This window comes from Xiphophorus maculatus, chromosome 9, assembly GCF_002775205.1.
Source record: "Xiphophorus maculatus strain JP 163 A chromosome 9, X_maculatus-5.0-male, whole genome shotgun sequence".
Taxonomy (NCBI): Eukaryota; Metazoa; Chordata; class Actinopteri; order Cyprinodontiformes; family Poeciliidae; genus Xiphophorus; species Xiphophorus maculatus.
In genome coordinates, this window is record NC_036451.1 from 8266530 (window position 1) to 8287080 (window position 20551).

General features: G+C 36.5%; 1 protein-coding gene across 1 annotated transcript; it reads left to right on the top strand.

Annotated features, from left to right (window-relative positions):
- Positions 1 to 14755: 14755 nt before the first annotated feature.
- Positions 14756 to 18564, top strand: LOC102229752 (histidine-rich glycoprotein-like). Its single transcript, XM_023340223.1, has 7 exons — positions 14756 to 15100; positions 15305 to 15418; positions 16324 to 16411; positions 16565 to 16731; positions 16966 to 17079; positions 17212 to 17298; positions 17419 to 18564. Exons 1-7 carry the CDS (start codon positions 14897 to 14899, stop codon positions 18394 to 18396), a joined length of 1752 nt encoding a protein of 583 aa, XP_023195991.1. The 5' UTR covers positions 14756 to 14896; the 3' UTR covers positions 18397 to 18564.
- Positions 18565 to 20551: the final 1987 nt, after the last annotated feature.

Consider the following 20551-nt stretch of genomic DNA (forward strand, 5'->3'; position numbering starts at 1 on the left):
ATACCAGCAGAAAGCTTTCAGAGAAAAGCAGCCAATCACAACAGATGGAGAGAGGAAGAGAGAGGCGGAGAGAGGGAGGGAAATAAAAGGGAGAAGACACAATAGAAACTGAAAACAGATGGGATTCAAATCAACCTGAACAAAAGGTGATTTGTTCCTATTGAGGTCATTCGGGTGTTTGAGGAACTTGTGAAGGTGTTCATATGAAGGAGAAAGAAAAAGTATTTATTTCCTTCATAAATCTAACCTAGGCTTTGACAGTGACATATGCTTGTGCTCTTTTTATTGTACTTAACAAGGTATTTCTGCAAAACCATTGTCATTTGTTTTCATTGAAGAAGTCCCTTTCAATAAATGTCACTGCAGTGAATTTTCACAGTTAAATACATAAGGGTAAATTCCTTCAATAACATTGTATGTGCTTTAGTCAGGATAATCCATTCAAAATAGCATGTTAACTTACAACATTTGGCTATCCTTTTTATTAATATCTTCCCATTTCAAACGGCACATATAAACTGTTGTTGAACAATATTAGATGTGTTTAAAATCTCTCCTGTTATCAGGTATCTGATTTGTATATTTACATTTGTGTTTCCACTCCCAAGTTAGTTTAGCTGTCTGATTATTTGTTCATCTTAAGCAAGTATGATCAGCCAACAATATGTCTTAAACACATGTATATAGCAGTTGATAGAACATATGAGAGAAACTTGTCACAATAAGATTAAGTATCAGTAAAAATGTGTTTTTCTCTAAAGAAACTTAAAGCAAGGGTGATGAAGGTGGCTTGAGATAGCATGTTGTAAATTCACACTATTTAAATAAATTTTCTTTTCTAAACAGAAAACAGAGGGAAGAGTACATTAATTATTTTTATTATTTTTACATTTTAATAATTCTCTGCAGACTTTACTTTCACTATAATGCTCCACTTAGTATGCACTGATATTATTCGGCTTATTTCAAATGCAATCGACACACGGACAGAAAAGAAAGGTATAAAGAAAAATGCAAAGGAAGGGCGATGGAGTAAGAATTTAAAAGGAAGAGATAGAAAAAAGATAGAGGAGAGAAAGATGAATAGATAGGGGCTTATTGGGCAACTCCTGAGTAGGAGAAGAAAAGTTGCCTCACCTGTGTGTAGAAAAACTCACAAATGCCCTGGTCACTTTTCTTGATTTTAGAGTTCTCTCCAATAAGCTCGAGGGTTTTTACTTTGCTCTTTCATATTAAAAGAGGGATGGTTCTGATTCTTCTCCAGGCTTATGTACCACACAGTAGTTCAGATTACAGCGGCTTCTTGGAGTCTCTGGATGTGTCCTGAAATGTGTATTATCTAGGTATGTTGTGGTATTCCTGAGGGACTTCTATACCCATGTGGAAAGGTTCGTTTTAAAAAATCTTTATCGATCTGAATTCAAGCTGTGTTTTGTAATTTGACTTCTGCAGTAGGCATAGGCTGTTCATAACAAACTTCACATACAAACAAAAGGCAGTGCATAAGTATGCTTAAAATTATTACATCTTGGGCCAAAGGTCAATAATAAGCACCATTCAAGAACGAATGTTTTGGTTTTTGTTCAAATGTGCAGAGTTTGTCTTCATTCTTTGTGGTAAATATTTGCCTTACTGTCATGTGTATCTTCAAGGAAGAATGTTTTCTTAACGTACATCTTCCATCAAACTTGTGCAGTTTTTTTTCTGATTGTACAAGCACCTACACTGAAATCAATAGTACCCCTGAGTTAGACAACACATTTCAGATACTAAATTAGCATCATTCCCAAGCCAAACAAATTGGGATAAAGTGACCAATTTGTTTTGGTCACTCTATCCCAATTATCTGATAATGGAAAGAAGAAATAAAAGCTTGTATGGACATAAATGACCCTCTGGCAGGGTGTCAGCACACCCTGGACAGAGATTATTATGACCCATGAAGCTCACTAAAAGCATGTTCTCAATTTTTCTTCCTTATTTGGTATTTCTTATAATCTCTCTAACTTTGTTCTGTAACAATGTGCAACATATCACCAGCTTTAGAGCAAGTCTACAAAAGAGTTTTTACTGTTTCAAGCCTTTCAAGGTTTAGATGAATTGTGTGTGTTTTTGTATGAGACAGTCTACAACCCACTTTGTCTTTTTCACAGTCTTTTGGTTAGATATTCAACATATATGTGCAGGGCCCACATAATGGAAGTTTGCTTAGTTTCTACCAAAACAGAGCTGCTTATGAATTCTCCCTCACAGCCCCCAGCAGCTGACCAGCACTGATCCAGACAGCAGGATGTAATTAGAGCCCCAGATGCCAGGCAGTCGCAGCAGGCAGACAATGATGCCTCTGTGTGGTTGTGGTTCTTACAAAGTCACACACAATCATGCAGGTGTAACAGAAAAGTAATTGGGAAAAACATCCAATTTGGGAATTTTTGTCAACAAAAAATGGAAATAAAGCATAAGTAACCATAATGTTCCAGATTATACAATTTGCAAACAGTTATATTCATATTTGTATCAGGATTATCATTCAGTTTTGATGGATTAGCATTGTATAACAAAACAATTATAACAGATAATTTTGAACTTGAACAGGATTTTAAGCTTCCTTTGTTAATAATTTTTGGATATAAAATAAATACTAAATAAATAATTTGGTTTGGTAAATAAATACTCAACATTTGGTACATAACTCGGTTTGGTAAAGTGTGGGTTTGATACCAAAAGAAAAAAACCCAATGCCAAAAAGTACTTATTTTACTTGTTTGAAATGAGAAATAAATTGAAAACCAATGAGAGGTTTTATTTGTTAAAAAAGAGACTCTGTTCTCAGGTGCTGTACAACAGGACAGTTTTGTCAGGTTGATAGAATAGATATTCATTGATCAAATGACTTTTGACTCTTGTCTGTAACCATAACCATAAAGTTTGCATTCTTCTTTTTTTCTTTTGTTTTTGCTTTTTATGTCATATCCCTAAGTACAACGCATAAGTCGTCTTCCACAGATTACTTTTTAAAGTAATTAAATAACTCCATATTTGACCGTTATATTTCTGTAGCAAATGTAACCCAAGTAAAATATATTGAATATGTGGAAAAAACTGAGACTTGAACAATGAGACTATAGCTCCCTAATATTTACCCCCACAGTTATCCTATTCATCTATCCATTGTCTACAATTGCTTATCCTTGCAGGTTATCTGGTGCTTATCTGGTGCATTTCTCTAGCTGTCACTGAGGGCAGGGTACACCCTGGAAAGGTTGCCAGTCCAATAAAGAGCAACAGAGACACACATCAAACAACCATACATGACCACACCTTCATACCCAAGGATAATTCTATTATCTCTTCACTGTAACACAGTTATATTTTTGGACTTTGGGAGAAAACCAGAGAGAACCCACACATGTATATGGAGAACAATTCCATGCAGAAAGACTCCAGGTTGAGACTCAAACACAACTGCAAGGCAATAACACTTCTAACTAAACCTCCATGCAGCCTCTTATATGTATTCTGATGATGTGTTTGTTGTGACTGTGGCTGCTAGCCCATAGACTTGAGCTATGCAGAATAATGCTAACCAGTTGAATTCCCCTATTGATTGCAGCCCGACAGCTTGGAACAACTTTGTCATAGTCCAGCATTCAGAAACCATCTCACTCAGGCATACAGCCCTGCCCACCCCGTGGAGAGTCAGGAGTTGAAATAGCATGACCTTGATGAGTATTGATCGATAGCATTACACAGCTTTGCAATTAAGCGATTCATTTTCAATATTGACTCTCAGACTGTGGGTACTGGTTTCTCTCCTCCTTGTAGGCTGAAACAAAACATATGCTCTGGTATGTCATGTACCTTTGCATGTCATGTAAATAATCATGGTGGACCACCATGGCCAAAATGCCAGGACCATTTTTTGGTTGCAGTCCTGTCCAGCCCTGCACAGCACCCACAGTCTGAGAGACAAGCTGGAGATGTCAGCAGTGGACTACCACCCAGTGGATCCTGGCCTGCCCCACTAACTACCCACAGTATGTGAGGACACAAGTCTGTGTTTCAGACAAGCTGGTCTGCAGTACGGGGGCCATGAAGGTAATTATGCCTGCACTGTTCCTCTTCAGCTTCTACACTATGTCCATCAGGTCTCCAGTTAGCTATCTTCAGAAGTTTTCTAAACATTCTGCCATAGTCTGTCTCATCACAGGTGTTGCTGTTACACTGAAATTTCTGCACTGCGGAACAATTGTGTTTCGTCTTCTATAATATTACACATGGCAGTATGAATTCTAAGAACTTGTGCTAATAGAGCCACCTGACAATATTTCAGTTATTTCATACAACAATTTTTTCTTTACCTACTGAACAGTATGAGATTATGCTACTGCAATTAAGGATGAATGCAGTTTAAGACTTTTTACACATAATTTTAGGAAAGGAAGTAATAAATGTTGAGAGAGCTGTACATCCTCCCACCTATGACACAGTTGAAAGGTGCGTCAGAGCATGAAGCACTTTATTATCCTCTCTCATAATACATCCATCTTGACGTCATGGAATTTTACATCTTCCTATTTTACATATTTAAAAGGAAGTAAAAGGAATGACATGGCCACAGGATTATTTTTTGTTGTTGCCTTTGTCTGAACTGCCAGATTAAACAAGTTAGAACTAAATTTTTCACATTGCTGAAAACACGCAGAAAAACACTGCATTGTAAACAGATGAACCTGTTTATTCCAATCTCAAGAAAAAAAAGGCCCATACTAAAAGGAGCACATGGTCAAAATGATCAAACAAGAGAGACATGTAAAGACTGCAGAGTTCTGACAGGATACAAATGCTGCAAAACTGAGATAGCCTTAGGCAACCTAACATCTAATCTTGCCAAGTTGTGGTACTCCTAAAACAAAAATAGGAAAAGAGCTCCGTCAACACACAGAAAAAAAAATCTTCCAGGAAGCAAGTCCATGGAAAAGGTGACATTGTTAGTTGAAGATAGGGGAGTCCTGGTGTTTGGTTTACAAAATAATCTAAAGATTTTTTTGTTGTTGTTGTTCGGCTTTTTATCAGAGAGTGTGAAAAAGTTGCAAACATCAATTGCTAACAAGGAGCAAGAAAGGGAATTAAAATTTATCAAAAATGTTGACAATAAAGTTTTTTTTGTTTTTTTTTTGCAACTTGAATTATGTAAACAGCTCCCATCTGCAAGAATGATAAAATGCTGTCTAGTTGAAATAAATATTGTCAGTTTTTCATCCAAAAGGTGCCTTATTTACATGTGAACAGAGTGTATCAATGCAATGAGCCACGCCTTTAGGAGCAGTTCTGCCTTTGAATCTAGTTTTAAACTCTAATCCACTTTGAAACTCAGGTATGCTAACATTTATCCCTTGCAGATACCTTTGTGCATTAACCCCTGATGTGCAGGGCACTTCCAGCATATTGGTACAATATGCTACTCTCTAATATCTAGGTTTTATTTTTATTTTTTTTATTTTTATTTTAGCATGTAACCTGTACTAACAGGGTCATTGCTAGTCATTTTGGTGCCCTAAGCACAGGCGCTTTCTGGTGCAAAGAATTACTTTTAGGAGTAGTTTCACTGCACTGTACTTTCACATACTGTACATGTGGGTGGGGCTACAGGACATATCAAGACACAGTTGGAAGGATTTTCTCTTTTTTTGAGAAAAGAGAAACACAGCTGCTGATTAGAAAGGTACATTCTGTCTTTTCAGCTGTGAGAGGCATATCGAACACAAACAACGGGGTACAGTTTTCCAGGCTCGGCTAAATGACCTGTGGCATTGAACTCACTGTGCTTGCATACAGGGCGACTACGGTGATTATTTACTGGCCCTGTCAGTAAGTCATTCATGTCCGTCCATAATAAGCTCTGATGAGGCTACGTGAGGAACAGCATGTAGGTTCAGTTATCAAAAAATGCTGCTACTGGAATGGCCTGCATTCACAGCTTTGATCTCACGTGGTGACAGTGCGATGATGAATGAGTCAAAGTGTTAGTGAGCAACCGTAATTGGTGTTTAAGTACATGTTGCTGGGGATAAAAATGTTTTTAAAAGCCTCAAAATTTCCTGAAAGCATTATGTGTAATTGCTTGTGTTTGTAAAGAGACTAAGTGCCACAAAGAGAATTTTATCTCGTTCCCAAAACCATATGCACATTGTTTACAAGATATATGGTGATGAATTCATATATGAATCATATGGGGACAAGTCTGCAAGCTTTCACATTTTTAATGTGGCTTTTTTATTGTCAAACCCTTGTGAACAAAGCTATTTCTAAGCTATCTGCAATATAGTTTCTTTGTTTGATAAGATATTACTGGAGGAATTTGTTTTGTAATGGGTGTCAAAAATATTTTGTTGATAGGGAAAACGGGTGGTAATAATAACAAACAACTAAATCTATTACATTTTAAAACCAGTGTGAAGGCTCTGTATCAGAACAGAGATAAAAAGAGCTACCACAAAATTAGGAATATTTCAGAAGCAAACATTCAGGATTTAACAAAAGCTACTACTCATCACATTGCAAAAAGAGTTTATGATTGAATCCTAATAAAAACCAGAAAACTGAAACAAAACGTTTTTCTTGAGGTAAGAGGCCAAACTATTTTACAAATATTTCTTATTTTATTATCTCTCACAAACATTTTTATTGGAAACAGACACAATATTGTGGTGTAAACAACATAAGAGGACTGGGAACACTTCTGGAAACGTTTAAAAGCAAACAGTTGGCATGCAAAGAGACAAATCAACGAACACCAAAAAATAGAGGTTTCTTTATTTATGAGTCTGGTAAAGTGGTTGTGTTGTCTCAAAAGTCTTCAGGCTAAAGGGAGACAAACCAGCACAAGATCAATCTCCGGGTTAAAGACAAGCAAACATGTTGGGACAGGAAGGATCAGTGAGGGGAGTAACTCACAGCTAATGTTAAGATTTTGAATCATAGTAACTTTGACGTCAGGGAATAGCTTGGTAATTTCAGTGACAGAAACCTAATTTTGAAACTGTCACAAACAACATTGACTTATTGTAAATCTAAGAAAAATTAAATATTTAAATTTTTTATTGAAGTCATGATTATTAATAAGTGCGAATTTTTGAAAAACCCAATGCATTTTTGTTTTGGGATATATCTTTCACAGGGAAATGCCATTTAAGCATCTTCTCTGCTCCTATGTATGTTCCTGAGGGTAAGGTGTTGCTGTGTGTGTGTCTGTCCATTTGCAATCAACTAAATAGCCACACAAAGTCCCCCATTAGCCTGTCATGAGGTGTGTAATTTGTAACATTAAGCCACAGTGATGATATTGGCTCTCTTTTGTTGTAATGGAAAAAACCTATTTCAACCCATTTTCCTCCGAACACTTGTTAAATATCTCCATTTAATGACCTGGATGAGAACATTTTGTATAACAGTATATACTTAATTTGAAACACAACTTGAAACACAAAACTTTGATGCAGAAAAAGTAATTTTAAACATTTTAAAATGAACGAAATATTGGGTTGTTTGTAAAAATGATTCACAAACAAATCCTATTAACTGTCTTTCGTGTTATATATGTTAGTGTAATATATGGGAATTTTATGAATTAGAGCTACTTAAAATAATGCATAATTGTGAATTGAAAGAAAAAGCCCTGCAATAATCTTAACAGACAATATACAAAAACATAATTGTGTAAACAGTATCAAATGTGACTAAATATTTTTAAAATATTTAAGTTTCTTTGTTTAATCTATGTTAAACCCCATAGAACAAAGTCTACTTCCCTTTTTTCCATCAACACATGGATTCCTCCAAAATCTTTAAAGGTGCTCAGAGGAGCTCAGGTGAATACCACTGCAAAACAGTTCAGATGATAAAATAAATACTTTAACTAGCTTAATAAAATGCAAGTGAGAGTTGTGATGTACATCTCATGAGTATGAACTAAAAAAAGACATGTTTCTTTTAAGAAATCAATCATTTTAGATTCAACTGTTGACATAACTGTTCATGAACATTCTTTCCTAAAATGCAATTCAAATAAACAAAAAGTTTAGCAAGTTTTAAATTTTAAACACAACCAAACAACTTGTGGCTCCTGGATTAGTAGCATTATACATGCTACAATTTAGGTGCACAAAAAGGGAAATGGGGAGTTATTTGCCCACAGCTATGTTTAGATAAACATAATTAAAAACACAAGAAAGATACACAATGTTACAGGGGTATTAAATAAAAAAACATTTTTGCTTTTAAATAACACGTTTTACTTCGAGACTAAATGTTGCTTTACCTTTTTTATTTACTACTAACCTGTACATTTATGGTAAGCAACTGCTAGTAGTAAACATCGCTTCAGTTAATTAGCACATGTGGAAATGATCTGAAGCACATGTAGACTGCACACTATACACTGTTTATGGAAGTTTTTCTTCTATTAAAGTCACATGGGAGACAACCAGATTATGCTCAGGGCTACGGTTACAGTGCGTCACCGGGCTAATGAAATTAATTACACTCACATGGATAAATTCTGTTTGAGCCTAGATATTTTATATAACATTCATAAGAACTGTGTGGGACTCAGTGATATTTTAGTGACATAGAGAGAGCATTCAATGACCGGTGCTATGTCTCCTTTGGGGGACAGACTGCGTCCACCAGCACAAAGCACACCAGATCCCAAAGGGACATTATGAAGGAGCAATAGTAATCAAAAGAGATGTCATGTAATCCTGCACCTCATGGTTCTTCAATTTTAGCTGTTTTTGTGAACCAATGGAGTTTCTTCAAATAAATGTGTGCCATGATATATAATACTTGTATTGCATATATTTAGCTGTATCTTCTGACCCTTTGAAGTTTTCTTAACAGATAGAGAAGATAGAGCACATAACACCAGTTTTAAAGTCCCTCCACTGGCTCCCTGTAGCTCAAAGAATAGACTTTAAAATACTGTTGTTAGTTTATAAATCACTGAACGGCTTAGCACCACAATACATTAAAGATCTGCTTTTATTGTATCAACCTTCCAGACCTCTCAGGTCTTCTGGTTCTGGTCTGCTCTGCATCCCCAGAACCAGAACCAAACGAGGAGAAGCAGCTTTCAGCATCTATGCACCACAAATTTGGAACAAACTTCCAGAAAACTGTAAAACAGCTGAAACATTGACTTCTTTTAAATCTCAACTGAAAACCCACCTGTTTAGAATTGCATTTGAAATGTAATCAATTACAAATTTATTGATGGAACTTGACTTAATGATTGATTCTATATTGCATTGTGATTCTGTGTTTGTTATGATGTAAAGCACTTTGAAATGTCTTGCTGCTGAAATGTGCTATACAAATAAAATTTGATTGATTGATTGATTGATTGATTGATTGATATAAAGATAAGAATTGTTCAAAATATCGTCAGCATAGTTGCTCAACTAGAAATTTTTATTTGTACCTACCCAACATATTACATTAGCTATTTCAAAAAAATATTGTGCTCTAAAGTCTAAGCAGTAGATATACAGTATGTTTAAATTTGTATTGCAACTGAAAAGAGTGTTTAAGTTATATGTTAACAACTATTATCTGAGCACATAGTGTCATTTTATGGAATAATGAAGCAAAAATTATATATATATAATATGAGCAGATCAGAATCTATCAGACAAATGTGATCTTAATCAGCTTGGTACCAAGGCTTTTCATGGGAACAGTCTTAGAAAGAGTAGAAGTATTGCAGCATTACAAAGAAAAAAAATCCAATCACATTTGCTCTATTTGTATTGTTGGATTCTAAATAAACCAAATAAACAGCCTACATTTATATTTGGAATGAGCAAACATGCAAAAATGAGTTTTTGTCAGCTATTCTGACCCAGGACTGATTGACTCATTGCTGATCAAGCCCCTAGAGGAACAATACCATCTGTTGTGAGACTCTGTTCTTTGTTTCTCTGAAAATAGCTCTTTAATATTCAAACTATATATTTTGAAGCTTTCCTTTTGATATAGAATGGAACACAGACTACACCACTAGTTTCTAAAATACATTTACTTATTTTTAAATGCCTCAATGATATAATTTGATTATTTCTTTTCCAAGAACAATCTCTCAGATAGACTTTGTGGCATGTGGGCAAGAATTGGAGCCTAAAGGTTCTGAGATAGCATCACAATGTCTTTATAAGGAGTCTTGCTGGAGTGATTGAAGTTCTCAGATTGCCATGCCGTCATTTCACAATCAGCAATACTGTAAATATTTTTGGAGGTCTCATTATAAAAAGGCAGAAATCAGTCTTTATTTAAATATCTGACCTGTGGGTTAAGGAACAATCCCCTATATGTATGTGTTCTCTCTCATATTACCACTCATATTAGTTGAAAGGGTTTTTAGCTTTTAAATTGAATACAAAGCAATGAAAACCAAATGTGTGATGTATAAACTGCACAGAATGTGCCTGAAAACTGTCCAGGTCTTGGGCACAGTGAGGGGATTATTATATACTCCCTGTGTGAGCAGCAAGCAGCAAGAGCTGAAACTCAGATGAGTTAAACTGTTTCACAGTCACGACTTTGTGCCAAGAGCCACAGTTGTTCTTCATCTGCCCCTGAGCTCATCATTATTTCTGGTTTCAACACATACAGACCTTTTTTGCAAATCGCCCCTGACCACCGATGCTGCCTCTATTTTGAATGCTTGAAATGTTGAACATATGCTGACTGGAGTAGACTCAAACGATTCTAATCACCATTTTCAGCGGGGAAAATTTGGGCTCTGTCTGTGTTTTTCTCCTAAGATGACCATTGGTCTCTCTAGTAAAGTTGATGAGTAGAACAGAAACTATTATTTGTCTTTTTTCTGCAGTGAATATTGCTCAGTGTGTTTTAACTGTAGACCTTAACAAGTGTATCATTTTTCACTCCAACACTGATTTAAATCTGTCAGCAACATGTTGAATGCATGTCTGACCGGGACTTAGACTCCAGCACCATCTTGTGTTTGAAATAAGTCTTTTTGAAACTAAAGTTATATCCCTATGATATGACAAAAACCCTTAGATTTTCACAGTAGTTTTGTTAAATTGGGATGTTTACTATGACTACTATACGCTTTTAAGCTATTTGGCAAAAACAGATGATGTCATTGTTTTGTAAGTTTCAGATAGCTTATGTGGAGGAAGTTCTGAAAGCCATTCAGAGGGAAGTTAACAAAGCAAGGAAAGCAAAATAGTTGCTTTTGTATCTTTATGATACTACAGCAGGCAATGGATGTTTGGACAAGGTGTCATATTCATCTGTTTATACAATTATATACTTAGACCATGGAAATGCCAAGATATAATACTGTTCTGAAACAAGTTTCACAAAATTATCTATCCATCCACATGTGATGGAAGGATGGATGAACAGACAGAAGGAAAGAACAAGGTGATCTATGTTGTACATTTTTTGAGTTGGATTCAGAATAAATACAAGCAGAGGGCAAGTAATATTAGTTAAGCTGATACATGTTTATGGTGTTTGCAGTCCAATGACCAACATTACATGACAAGAGGAATAGGAAAGAAAAAATAATTTATTTATTTTGTTCAGAATACTTTAAAATGTTGAAACACTGCCTTGTGCTAATTTGGTTCTGAATGGACTTGAAGCAGGATTAAGAAGGATACTAACACATGATGCAAATGACCTCCAGCTCTTTTATGAAGCTGTGTTTTTGCTCAGGCCCAGGATGAAGTTGGTGGGAATGATGGAAACAGAGCAAACAGACAAACAACCACAGACTTATTTAAATTAAGCAATGGAACTATGGCAGAGGGAGGAAAAACGTAATGATCAGTGAAAAGAGCAAAGTCTGGCCATTGAGCAATTCTAACTCTGAACAGGTTTTATCTCAAAGTTTGTGATTTCAGTCACGTACAAACAGCAACATTTTTACAGATTAGGTTAGCAAAGTTGATATGCTTTTTTTCTTTATTTGAGTTATTGAGCAACAAAAATATACAGCATTTAAAATCTGTTTTTGTGTGTGCATAAACAGAAATGACTAAAAACAAGCTAATAGAATAGGTTAGAATATTTGTATAAGATGAATGAAAATATTCTGCAGGAGTTTTATTTAGCATCTTTTCCACTGAACATTAATCTGAGAACAAAAACACTGAAACATAAAAAAGACTGGAGACGGCTGCAGAAAATGTGGGAAACATTTACAGAGAAGGAAACCTGGTCTTTGATTATGGACATTGGTTCCAAGCTTCAGGCACTCAATGCCTTCACAGTTATAAAAGGGCATGTTGATTTTTCTTTTTCCAATTGTATTTGAGCTTTTACAGCACATTCAGGAAGTATTCACAGCACTTCTCTTTTCCCACATTTGGTTATTTTACAGCCTTTCCAAATTGCATAAATGAATCTTTCCTCAAAATTCTACACACAAATACCCCTTTATGACAATGTGGGAAAAAGTTATAGATCTTTGCTTATTTATTAAAAATATAAAAACACCACCTCACATTTACATAAGTATTTACAGCTTTTACTCAATACTTTTCTGATCCACACTTGGCAGCAATTACAGCCTCCAGTCATTTTGAATATTATGCTACAAACTTAGCTCACCTAAGGCAATTTGGCCTATTCTTCTTTGCAGTACTTCTCCATCAGGTTCCATGTAGACATCTGTACACAGCCAGATCTGCCCAGAAATGTTCAATCGCATTCCAATCTGGATTCCTACTTGGCCAATCCAGGTAATTCTGAAGCCACTCCTTTGAGTGGCCCCTGTGATTTGGGTCATTGCTATGCTTCATTGCAGGGATGGTATTTCGTCTGGTGATGAGTCGTGCCTTGTTTCCTTCAAACACGATGCCTGTCATTCACACTGAAGAGTTCACCCCTTGTCCCACATTTGTGCCTCAAGAGAATCCTGTTTTGGAGCTCTATACACAATTTTGGATTTCATGCCTCATGTTTGCAGCCTGACATGCACTCTCTACTGTGGCACCTTCTATAGATAGGTGTGAGCCTTTGCAAATCAAGTCTAATCAACTGAAATTACCACAAGTGGTCTTGATTTAAGCTGTAGAAACACCTCAAGGATGATCAGTGGAAGCTAAATTTTGATCTCCTTGTCAACAGTTGGGAATACTTACTTAGATTTGATTTCTTGATTTTCTATTTTTAATAAATTAGCAAAAATCTCAAAAGCTTTTTTCCACGTTGTCATAATGGAGTATTTGTGTGTGTCAGAAGTTAGATGAAAAATATTGATTTATTACAATTTGGAAAAGCTGTAAAATAAAATGTCGAAAAATTTAAACACTGCGCATACTTTATGGATGCACTGTATATAGCTTATCATTTCCGTGAGAGCTGTACGGAGCCTGGTGCCGGAAGAAAAACGGCGAGTGACTGAGGGTCACTGCGCGTAACACAAACCCTGTAAATTCTAGACACTAACAGGTACCATAGAATTGCACAAAAATCCATGAGGGATGGCAGAGTCTCTGCTCGAAATTCCGTGAGAGCTGTACGGAGCCTTGTGCCAGGAGCCTTTAAAATGCTGTTTACACCGTTTTAAACTGTGTGATTGTGAGCGTGAGTGGGAATAAAAATAGCAATAGGTATTTTGTTCCATATAACACAGTAGGAGTGTAACAGGTAAACCTTCTATGGATGCAAACTCGACTAAAAACCCACCTGTTTAGGATTGTATTTGAAACGTAATCAATTACAAATTTATTGATGGAACCTGACTTAATGTCGTGTTTTGATTGTTGATTCTATGTTGCATTGTGTTTCTGTGTTTGATATGATGCAAAGCACTTTGACATGCCTTGCTGCTGAAATGTGCTATACAAATAAAATTTGATTGATAACATAAATTTGCACCTTCTAAATCTTTGCTCCGATTTAAATGGCAGATTTGCTAAATGAATAAAGAGAAATTATATCTTCAGCATTTATCCACTGAAAAATTTTGACTCAATAATAAATATATCTAATATAATTTTGTGAACAGATAAAAAAGTATAGTGCCATAAGGATGTTCTACTATTCTGTCATTTAGATGATGGTAGAATGCACATAGGCTATTTGTTTTCAGAGGTTTATGTTTACCAGTCATTCAGTCAAAATTGAGCCATTCAAAAATGTACATAAACAGGTCTTTGTGACCAATTTGCTACATGGGTGTACTTTAGCACATAAATATTGACTTTCTAATAGGTGGTTTTCTGTCTTGTTTATTTATTTGGACAAAGGTCAACGGTATCTCTGTAAAGTCTGAAAATAATTATAAACTTGTTTTCCAAATTCAGATGATAATCAGCAAGGAATAAGTCAAAATTTGATAATGTGCTGAACCAAAATGGTCTCCTGTTCCTACTGACTACCAATTATCACTTTCATAGACTTCAGTTTGCTTCTCTTTGAATTTTGACTAAAGCTTTAAAGACTTTCTGCAAATGTTAATTTTTAGACCTTTAGGATCAGCCTTGCCTTTGAGTAAACTAAATGTTAGTGCCAAGAGGAGATCATGTGACTTCTACCAATCAACCAAAGGTCTCCAAACCTTCCGACCATATTGATCCTAAAGAGGAGAGAGGGCTGATAAACTCCATTGTGCAAGTCTGTACTGTAGCTGATTGGTTGGTTGAGAGACAGGAGCAAAGTCTTAGATGTGACAATCTGTTTAGGAATGAAACAGAGGCCGAGGGTTGTGTTGACTCTAGTGGGTATGATAGTCAGAGCAAGAATATAAAGGGTCATCATTTTCCTCTCTCCTGGCACCTCTCTCTGTTTGGTTGGTGTGTGAGAAAGAGGCATAGTAAGTTTGACAGAGATAGAGTCAAAGCAGGGCTTTGTGATGAAGACCTGTGTCCTGTTCCTGCTGGTAGTGGGGAGCGTCTACTGCGCGCCTGTTGAGCAGGGTGGCATCCAGGCAGGTTCCTGTGAAGATCCGTCAGCTGTGAGTGCTGCTCATTTAGCTCTCAGCAAGATCAACCTTGATCGAGTGGATGGCTACGTCTTCAGCCTGCACCGGCTTTCCAATGTCCACCTGGATAGACATGTAAGTAAAACCAATTGAGCCCCACTGATGAGTATTTCTTGGTCTAAGATATAAAGCACTCTATGAGTTTCTTTCTTTTTTTTTTACATTGATTGAAAGATAAAACTTAGGAGATATGACAAATCACACATTATTAGTGCTTTATATATTCATTTTAACACTGTGTAGAAATCAGACATAATAATTGTTATTTGTGTGTTACAGGGAGAAAACGGAGTAGTTTATTATCTGAATCTGGATGTAGTGGAGACCAACTGCAGTGTTCTCAGTAGGAGGGACTGGAAGAAATGCGAGGCTCGTCCCGAAACTGAGATGCCGGTTAGAACTCGAATCTTCAGTCTTAACACATAAACACACAAGTAAATTCTGTCCTGCAACTTGTTCTTTATCACATATTCATTCATAGCTAACTTTTGGTGTCAGCAGAAGCAGGCTCCTTTCACGTCATCTGTTTAAGATGCAACGGATGCAACTTAATGGCAGTTCAGTGAATTATTATAAAGTACATAGGCAGAACAGGCATAAAAATTAATAATCTTTATTTCTCTGCCTGTGGGGAAGTAAAACATAAGCATTTCCAAATCCATATTTTAAAAATCTAATCTAACACTATGTGTGCTGGGTTTCATCAGATACAACCTGGTAGATTTGCAGATAAAGAAAGAAAAGCAGCTGTTTCTTATATCATAGCCACATTAGAAAACTATTTTGTTGCACTTCAGCTAGTTTATACCCCATTAATTCAGATGTATATACAGAACTTCTCAATCAATATTCATTATTGTTCTGCTACAGTATTTAAAGTAACACATCTAACTAATTCCCAAGAAATGAGCAACATGGATTTACCATGCAAGTTGCATCTAGATGAAGTTAGGTTTGACATCCTTCTGAGACCCAAATTCCCACTTTGGAAACAAATGAAGGCAATTCCTGCACAACGACTCCTTCCACTATCCATCTTTAAAGTAACAGCACTGCTGTTGAGGATGAAAATGCATGCCTCAAGCAAAAATAAAAACAGCTATGACACCATGGTTCTAATTTTAAAGTTGTTTGTCAAACAACCTAATAATTGAGGATTTAAAACAAAACTTCACACGATATCTTCTGTTTTCTACTTTGACTCTACTCTTACTCCATTAGAATACAAAAAAAATTGTTTGGGAAAAAAATCCAAACAAATATATACTGTATATATCTACATTACTGTGTTTTTGCAGGTGTATGGACAATGCAAGGCTGCCATCTACATCAATAAGCCACACAGAGTGGTTCGTCTCTACAAATACGACTGTGTTATTAGGCCAGGTATGAAAAAAAAAAAAATAATAATATTTGTGTGTGTGTGTGGTTTTGTGCCAAAAGTTAAGATTTTTTATAAAAGTGAACTTTGCGAGGTTAGCAAATGCAACACATTATTACAATATCCAATCACTAAAAGGACGTTTTATATTTACTCAGTTCCTTCAGCCAGGGTGACAGAGATTTGCCCCGACTGTTCAACTTTCATCGACTTTGGCAACGAACAGGTTCAGAAGGCTGTGTCTCAATCACTGGAGAAGTTCAACAATGAAAGTGGACTGAACAATCATTTTGCTCTGCTCAAAATCTTACGCGCTTCTGCCGGCGTAAGTAAAAAAAATAAAAATAAAGTAATACCAAATAAACATCACATTGTATACTATTTTATCCCATCTTATTGTGTATTTTAGTTAAAGCAAGGTAAAAAATGCCTTTAGTTGAAAATTTGACAAGTTACATCAATTGAACAGTCTACGAGAATCTCCTGATTATATATATTTTCCATTGCTGTATCCTATTTTAAACACAAACCTTTTCTCTTTTTTTACATTTGTCTCCAGATGGCAATGCACATGTATTACAATGTGGAGTACACTATTCAGGAGACTGAATGCGGAAAGTATAAACAGTCACCAGCAGGTGAAAAGTGTCCTATCATGACATGCGAATTTTCAGTGAGTCATATCAAAATATTTTCCTTAAAATTTATGTGGTTATAAATCTGTATTTCGTCCTTTTACATGTGCTTTCACTATGTGATTTGAATGGAGTGGAATGCTACATTTAAAATATGCTTCTGTTCTCAGCACAAGGGCTTCTGTAAGGCATCTCTCATGAAAATCCCAGGTGATAAAGAAGACATTAGTGTAGAATGTGAAATCTATGAGCAAGAGGTAACCTACAGTTTCTATATTTTAAAAGGGGTTTTACTGGTGTCATTTTTATACCAGCTTCGAATGTGTTGCTCTAATATTCCACATGATGCAAATCTTTATTTTCTTGATTTTTCACAGGCTGCTGACAGAGAAAAAAAACAACATCTACTGGGTGATGCAACTGACCACCCCCACAATGACACACACACACATCCACATGGAAAAGGCCATGACCATGACAAAGAGCATGGCAAAGGTCACTCACATGGACATGGGCATAGACACGGTCAGGGCGGGAGCCACGAACACGGTCAGGGCGGGAGCCACGAGCACGGTCAGGGCGGGGGCCGTGGACAAAGTCATCATGGCGGGAGCCACGAACATGGTCAGGGCCATGACCATGGTCAAGGTGGGGAACGCGGACACGGTCATGGCCGTGGACAAGGGCAGGGCCATGAACATGGCAAAGGTCATTTACGTTTAAGTGAACACGATCACATCCATGACCACACCAAGGATCACTCTCACCATGATGTCCCACATCCTGATGACAGCAAACATCACCACACCCATGATCATAAGCCAGGCAGTGCCTACAGGCATGGGCATGCCCACTCACATGACCATGGACTTGACAGCGATCATGATCACGTTCATGCCTATCATGCCAAGGCACGAAACCACACTGGTGGCTTTCCCAATCAGCACCATAACTACAGCCATCCTGAGGGCACACACACCCATGAGCATGACCATGAGCTTGCTTTGGACCATGACCACAAGCATGCTCACCTGCATGAGCATGAACATCACCACCATCATCACTTGCATGAACATGAGGCCGAACCACATGATGAACCAGAGGGCTTGATAAGGACTCTGCCTGCCATTGACCAACCAATGATCCTGCCTTCTTTCCCTGACGTTCCCGCAGGTGGGCCTAAAGCAGGAGTCACTCTGCCCCTCAGACCTGACCCCAATATTCCGGGACAGACTGAACCAACCATCCTGCCTTTCCCTACCTCTCGCTCAGCAGAGTGTGCCAATCCACCACCAGGAGCCAGTTTAGTGAACAAACTCTTTACAGAGGATCCCTTGTTCAAGCCTGCTGCATGATGGAACTTAACTGCTCTTGAACGAGAGCAAAACTTCTGCGAGAATTCATATACTAATTGTCTTAGTATTGTAACAACTACTTTTCCTGGTTATTGTTGAATACCCAACTTGTGAAATGCCACCTATTTTGACCATTTAATAAAGACAAAGTGTACAAAATTAAACTTCTTTTAATTTGTGCCATTTGCTTCTGAACAAAAGATCAGAATCTGTAAATGGGTCATTGGTAAAAACGGCAACAGTACAGCTGACTGTACCTAAATGTCTTTTTAAACTAAGCTCGCTGACAAAACTTAGACCTGACACACATGATTTAAAAAATCATGTGTGTCAGAGAGTTGAAATTAAAAAAAAATCCAGTGTCTCTCAAGGGTTTAAATAAATAGTTGCATCTGCCTGATAATTTTCACAACAGATAGTTTGCTTAGTTTGTTGCTTTGTGCTTCGAGCTGGTCCAGTGTACCCAAGCAGTATGATTAAATCTGTTTTGTGCACAAAACATTTAAACTCTGAATTGCAGTTTTTACATTTGCATTTTTTTAAATGTTGTAATGGAGTATTTCAGAATATTTTAGATTATCCCAAATTCTAGTAAATATATCATGTTATTACTAACTGTCATGTTAGTATGTAATCTTCTGACCCATATGCACAGACACGCAGGAGGCAAGTAAAATCTAAAAATTTTATTACAAGAATATTAATAACAAATCTTAGTCATGAAGGCTGTTCTGGAAGGAACTGGAAGTTGACAACAAGAACACTTTTGAGACATGAGAGGTTAGATCGGAATTGACTAGAGATGCACTATAAAATATGAAACAAGCTTACTTTGACTCAATGTAGGTGGAGCCGCCAGGGACAAGTGAGTGGAAGGTGTTGTTTTTCCTTGTGTATTGACAGTGACAGATGACTCTTGAGCCAGACAGATGACAAGACAGAAAGCAGTGATAGTAGAAAGATAGACAGGTTAAGAACACAGGAGAATGATGGTGAGTAAAAGCTGCCAGACACAGAGATGGGTTCCGACATTTATGGTGCAGATGAGGTCTTGAACAAGGGAATCCAGAATACTTCAGATGGAGTGACCAAATGAGCACAGCAATCCTGAAAAGGTTCAAACAAGCAAGTAAACAGAAGGTTTGGTTTATCATGAAGAATAACACTCAGGCATCAGAGGCTTCTTCTTCTCCTTTTCTGTTATGGCTAATCACAAGCAACTTTCAGGTGAATACTGCCATCGATTGTGAAGCATTGCTACCTTATATTTATTAAATTCTATTTTTATCAGTTTCTCTCTTTCAGTCTCATATTTTACAATTCATCAATACACATTCTACATTTTCTTTTTCTCCACATCCTTCACATTTTTCACTTTTCTTACCAGTAACACATAAAATGACATTTAACAGGTATGACCTAATCTTAATTTCATTATATCTTCCCTTCCCCTCATTAATATTTTTTAACTTACGTTGGCTTTTGTTTAAACACCTTCCTTTCTTTTCTTCACTCCACCTTTTTTGCCATATTTCTATTTATTTACTCTTAATTAATTTGCCTTCCCCTTTCCCAAAAAGGAAATGTAATAGTTATGCTCTCTAAAGCCCTTTTAGCTAATTTGTCTACCTTTTCATTGCCTTTTACTCCTTTGTGTGATGGTACACAACAAAACTAAATATCAATGTCACCTCTAACTAAATCAACTGGGCTTTATTTTTATTAAGTCAAAGGAGGGCTGGCAGACAGCTCTTCATATACAGCAGTTGGTTAGTGATAATAAAAGCACACCTGCATAGGTCCCGTCCACGCTTCCTGGCGCCATCTAGTGGGTGCAAAAATGAACAACACACAATGACACAAACCTTCACAGAAACATGTTTCTGCAAACATTTCGTTGTAATCATATTGAAACTGATTTGTTTGTTTGTTTGTTTTTCCTGAATTCGCAGTTAATGCAAACTATATATATATATATATATATATATATATATATATATATATATATATATATATATATATATATATATATATATATATATATATATATATATATATATATATATATATATATAAACAACCAAAACAGAAGAATTTCTACTTTTTTCAACTCCAGACTGAACATCTGCTCTAGGTTGCTAAAACTGAAAAAAAG

Bases quoted from the DNA above. Each gene is read 5' to 3' on its own strand.
- LOC102229752 (XM_023340223.1), top strand. From the start codon at position 14,897: ATGAAGACCTGTGTCCTGTTCCTGCTGGTAGTGGGGAGCGTCTACTGC. The intron at 16,732-16,965 runs GTAAGTAAAAAA...ATTTGTCTCCAG, and splicing joins TCTTACGCGCTTCTGCCGGC to ATGGCAATGCACATGTATTA. The intron at 17,080-17,211 runs GTGAGTCATATC...TTCTGTTCTCAG, and splicing joins TCATGACATGCGAATTTTCA to CACAAGGGCTTCTGTAAGGC.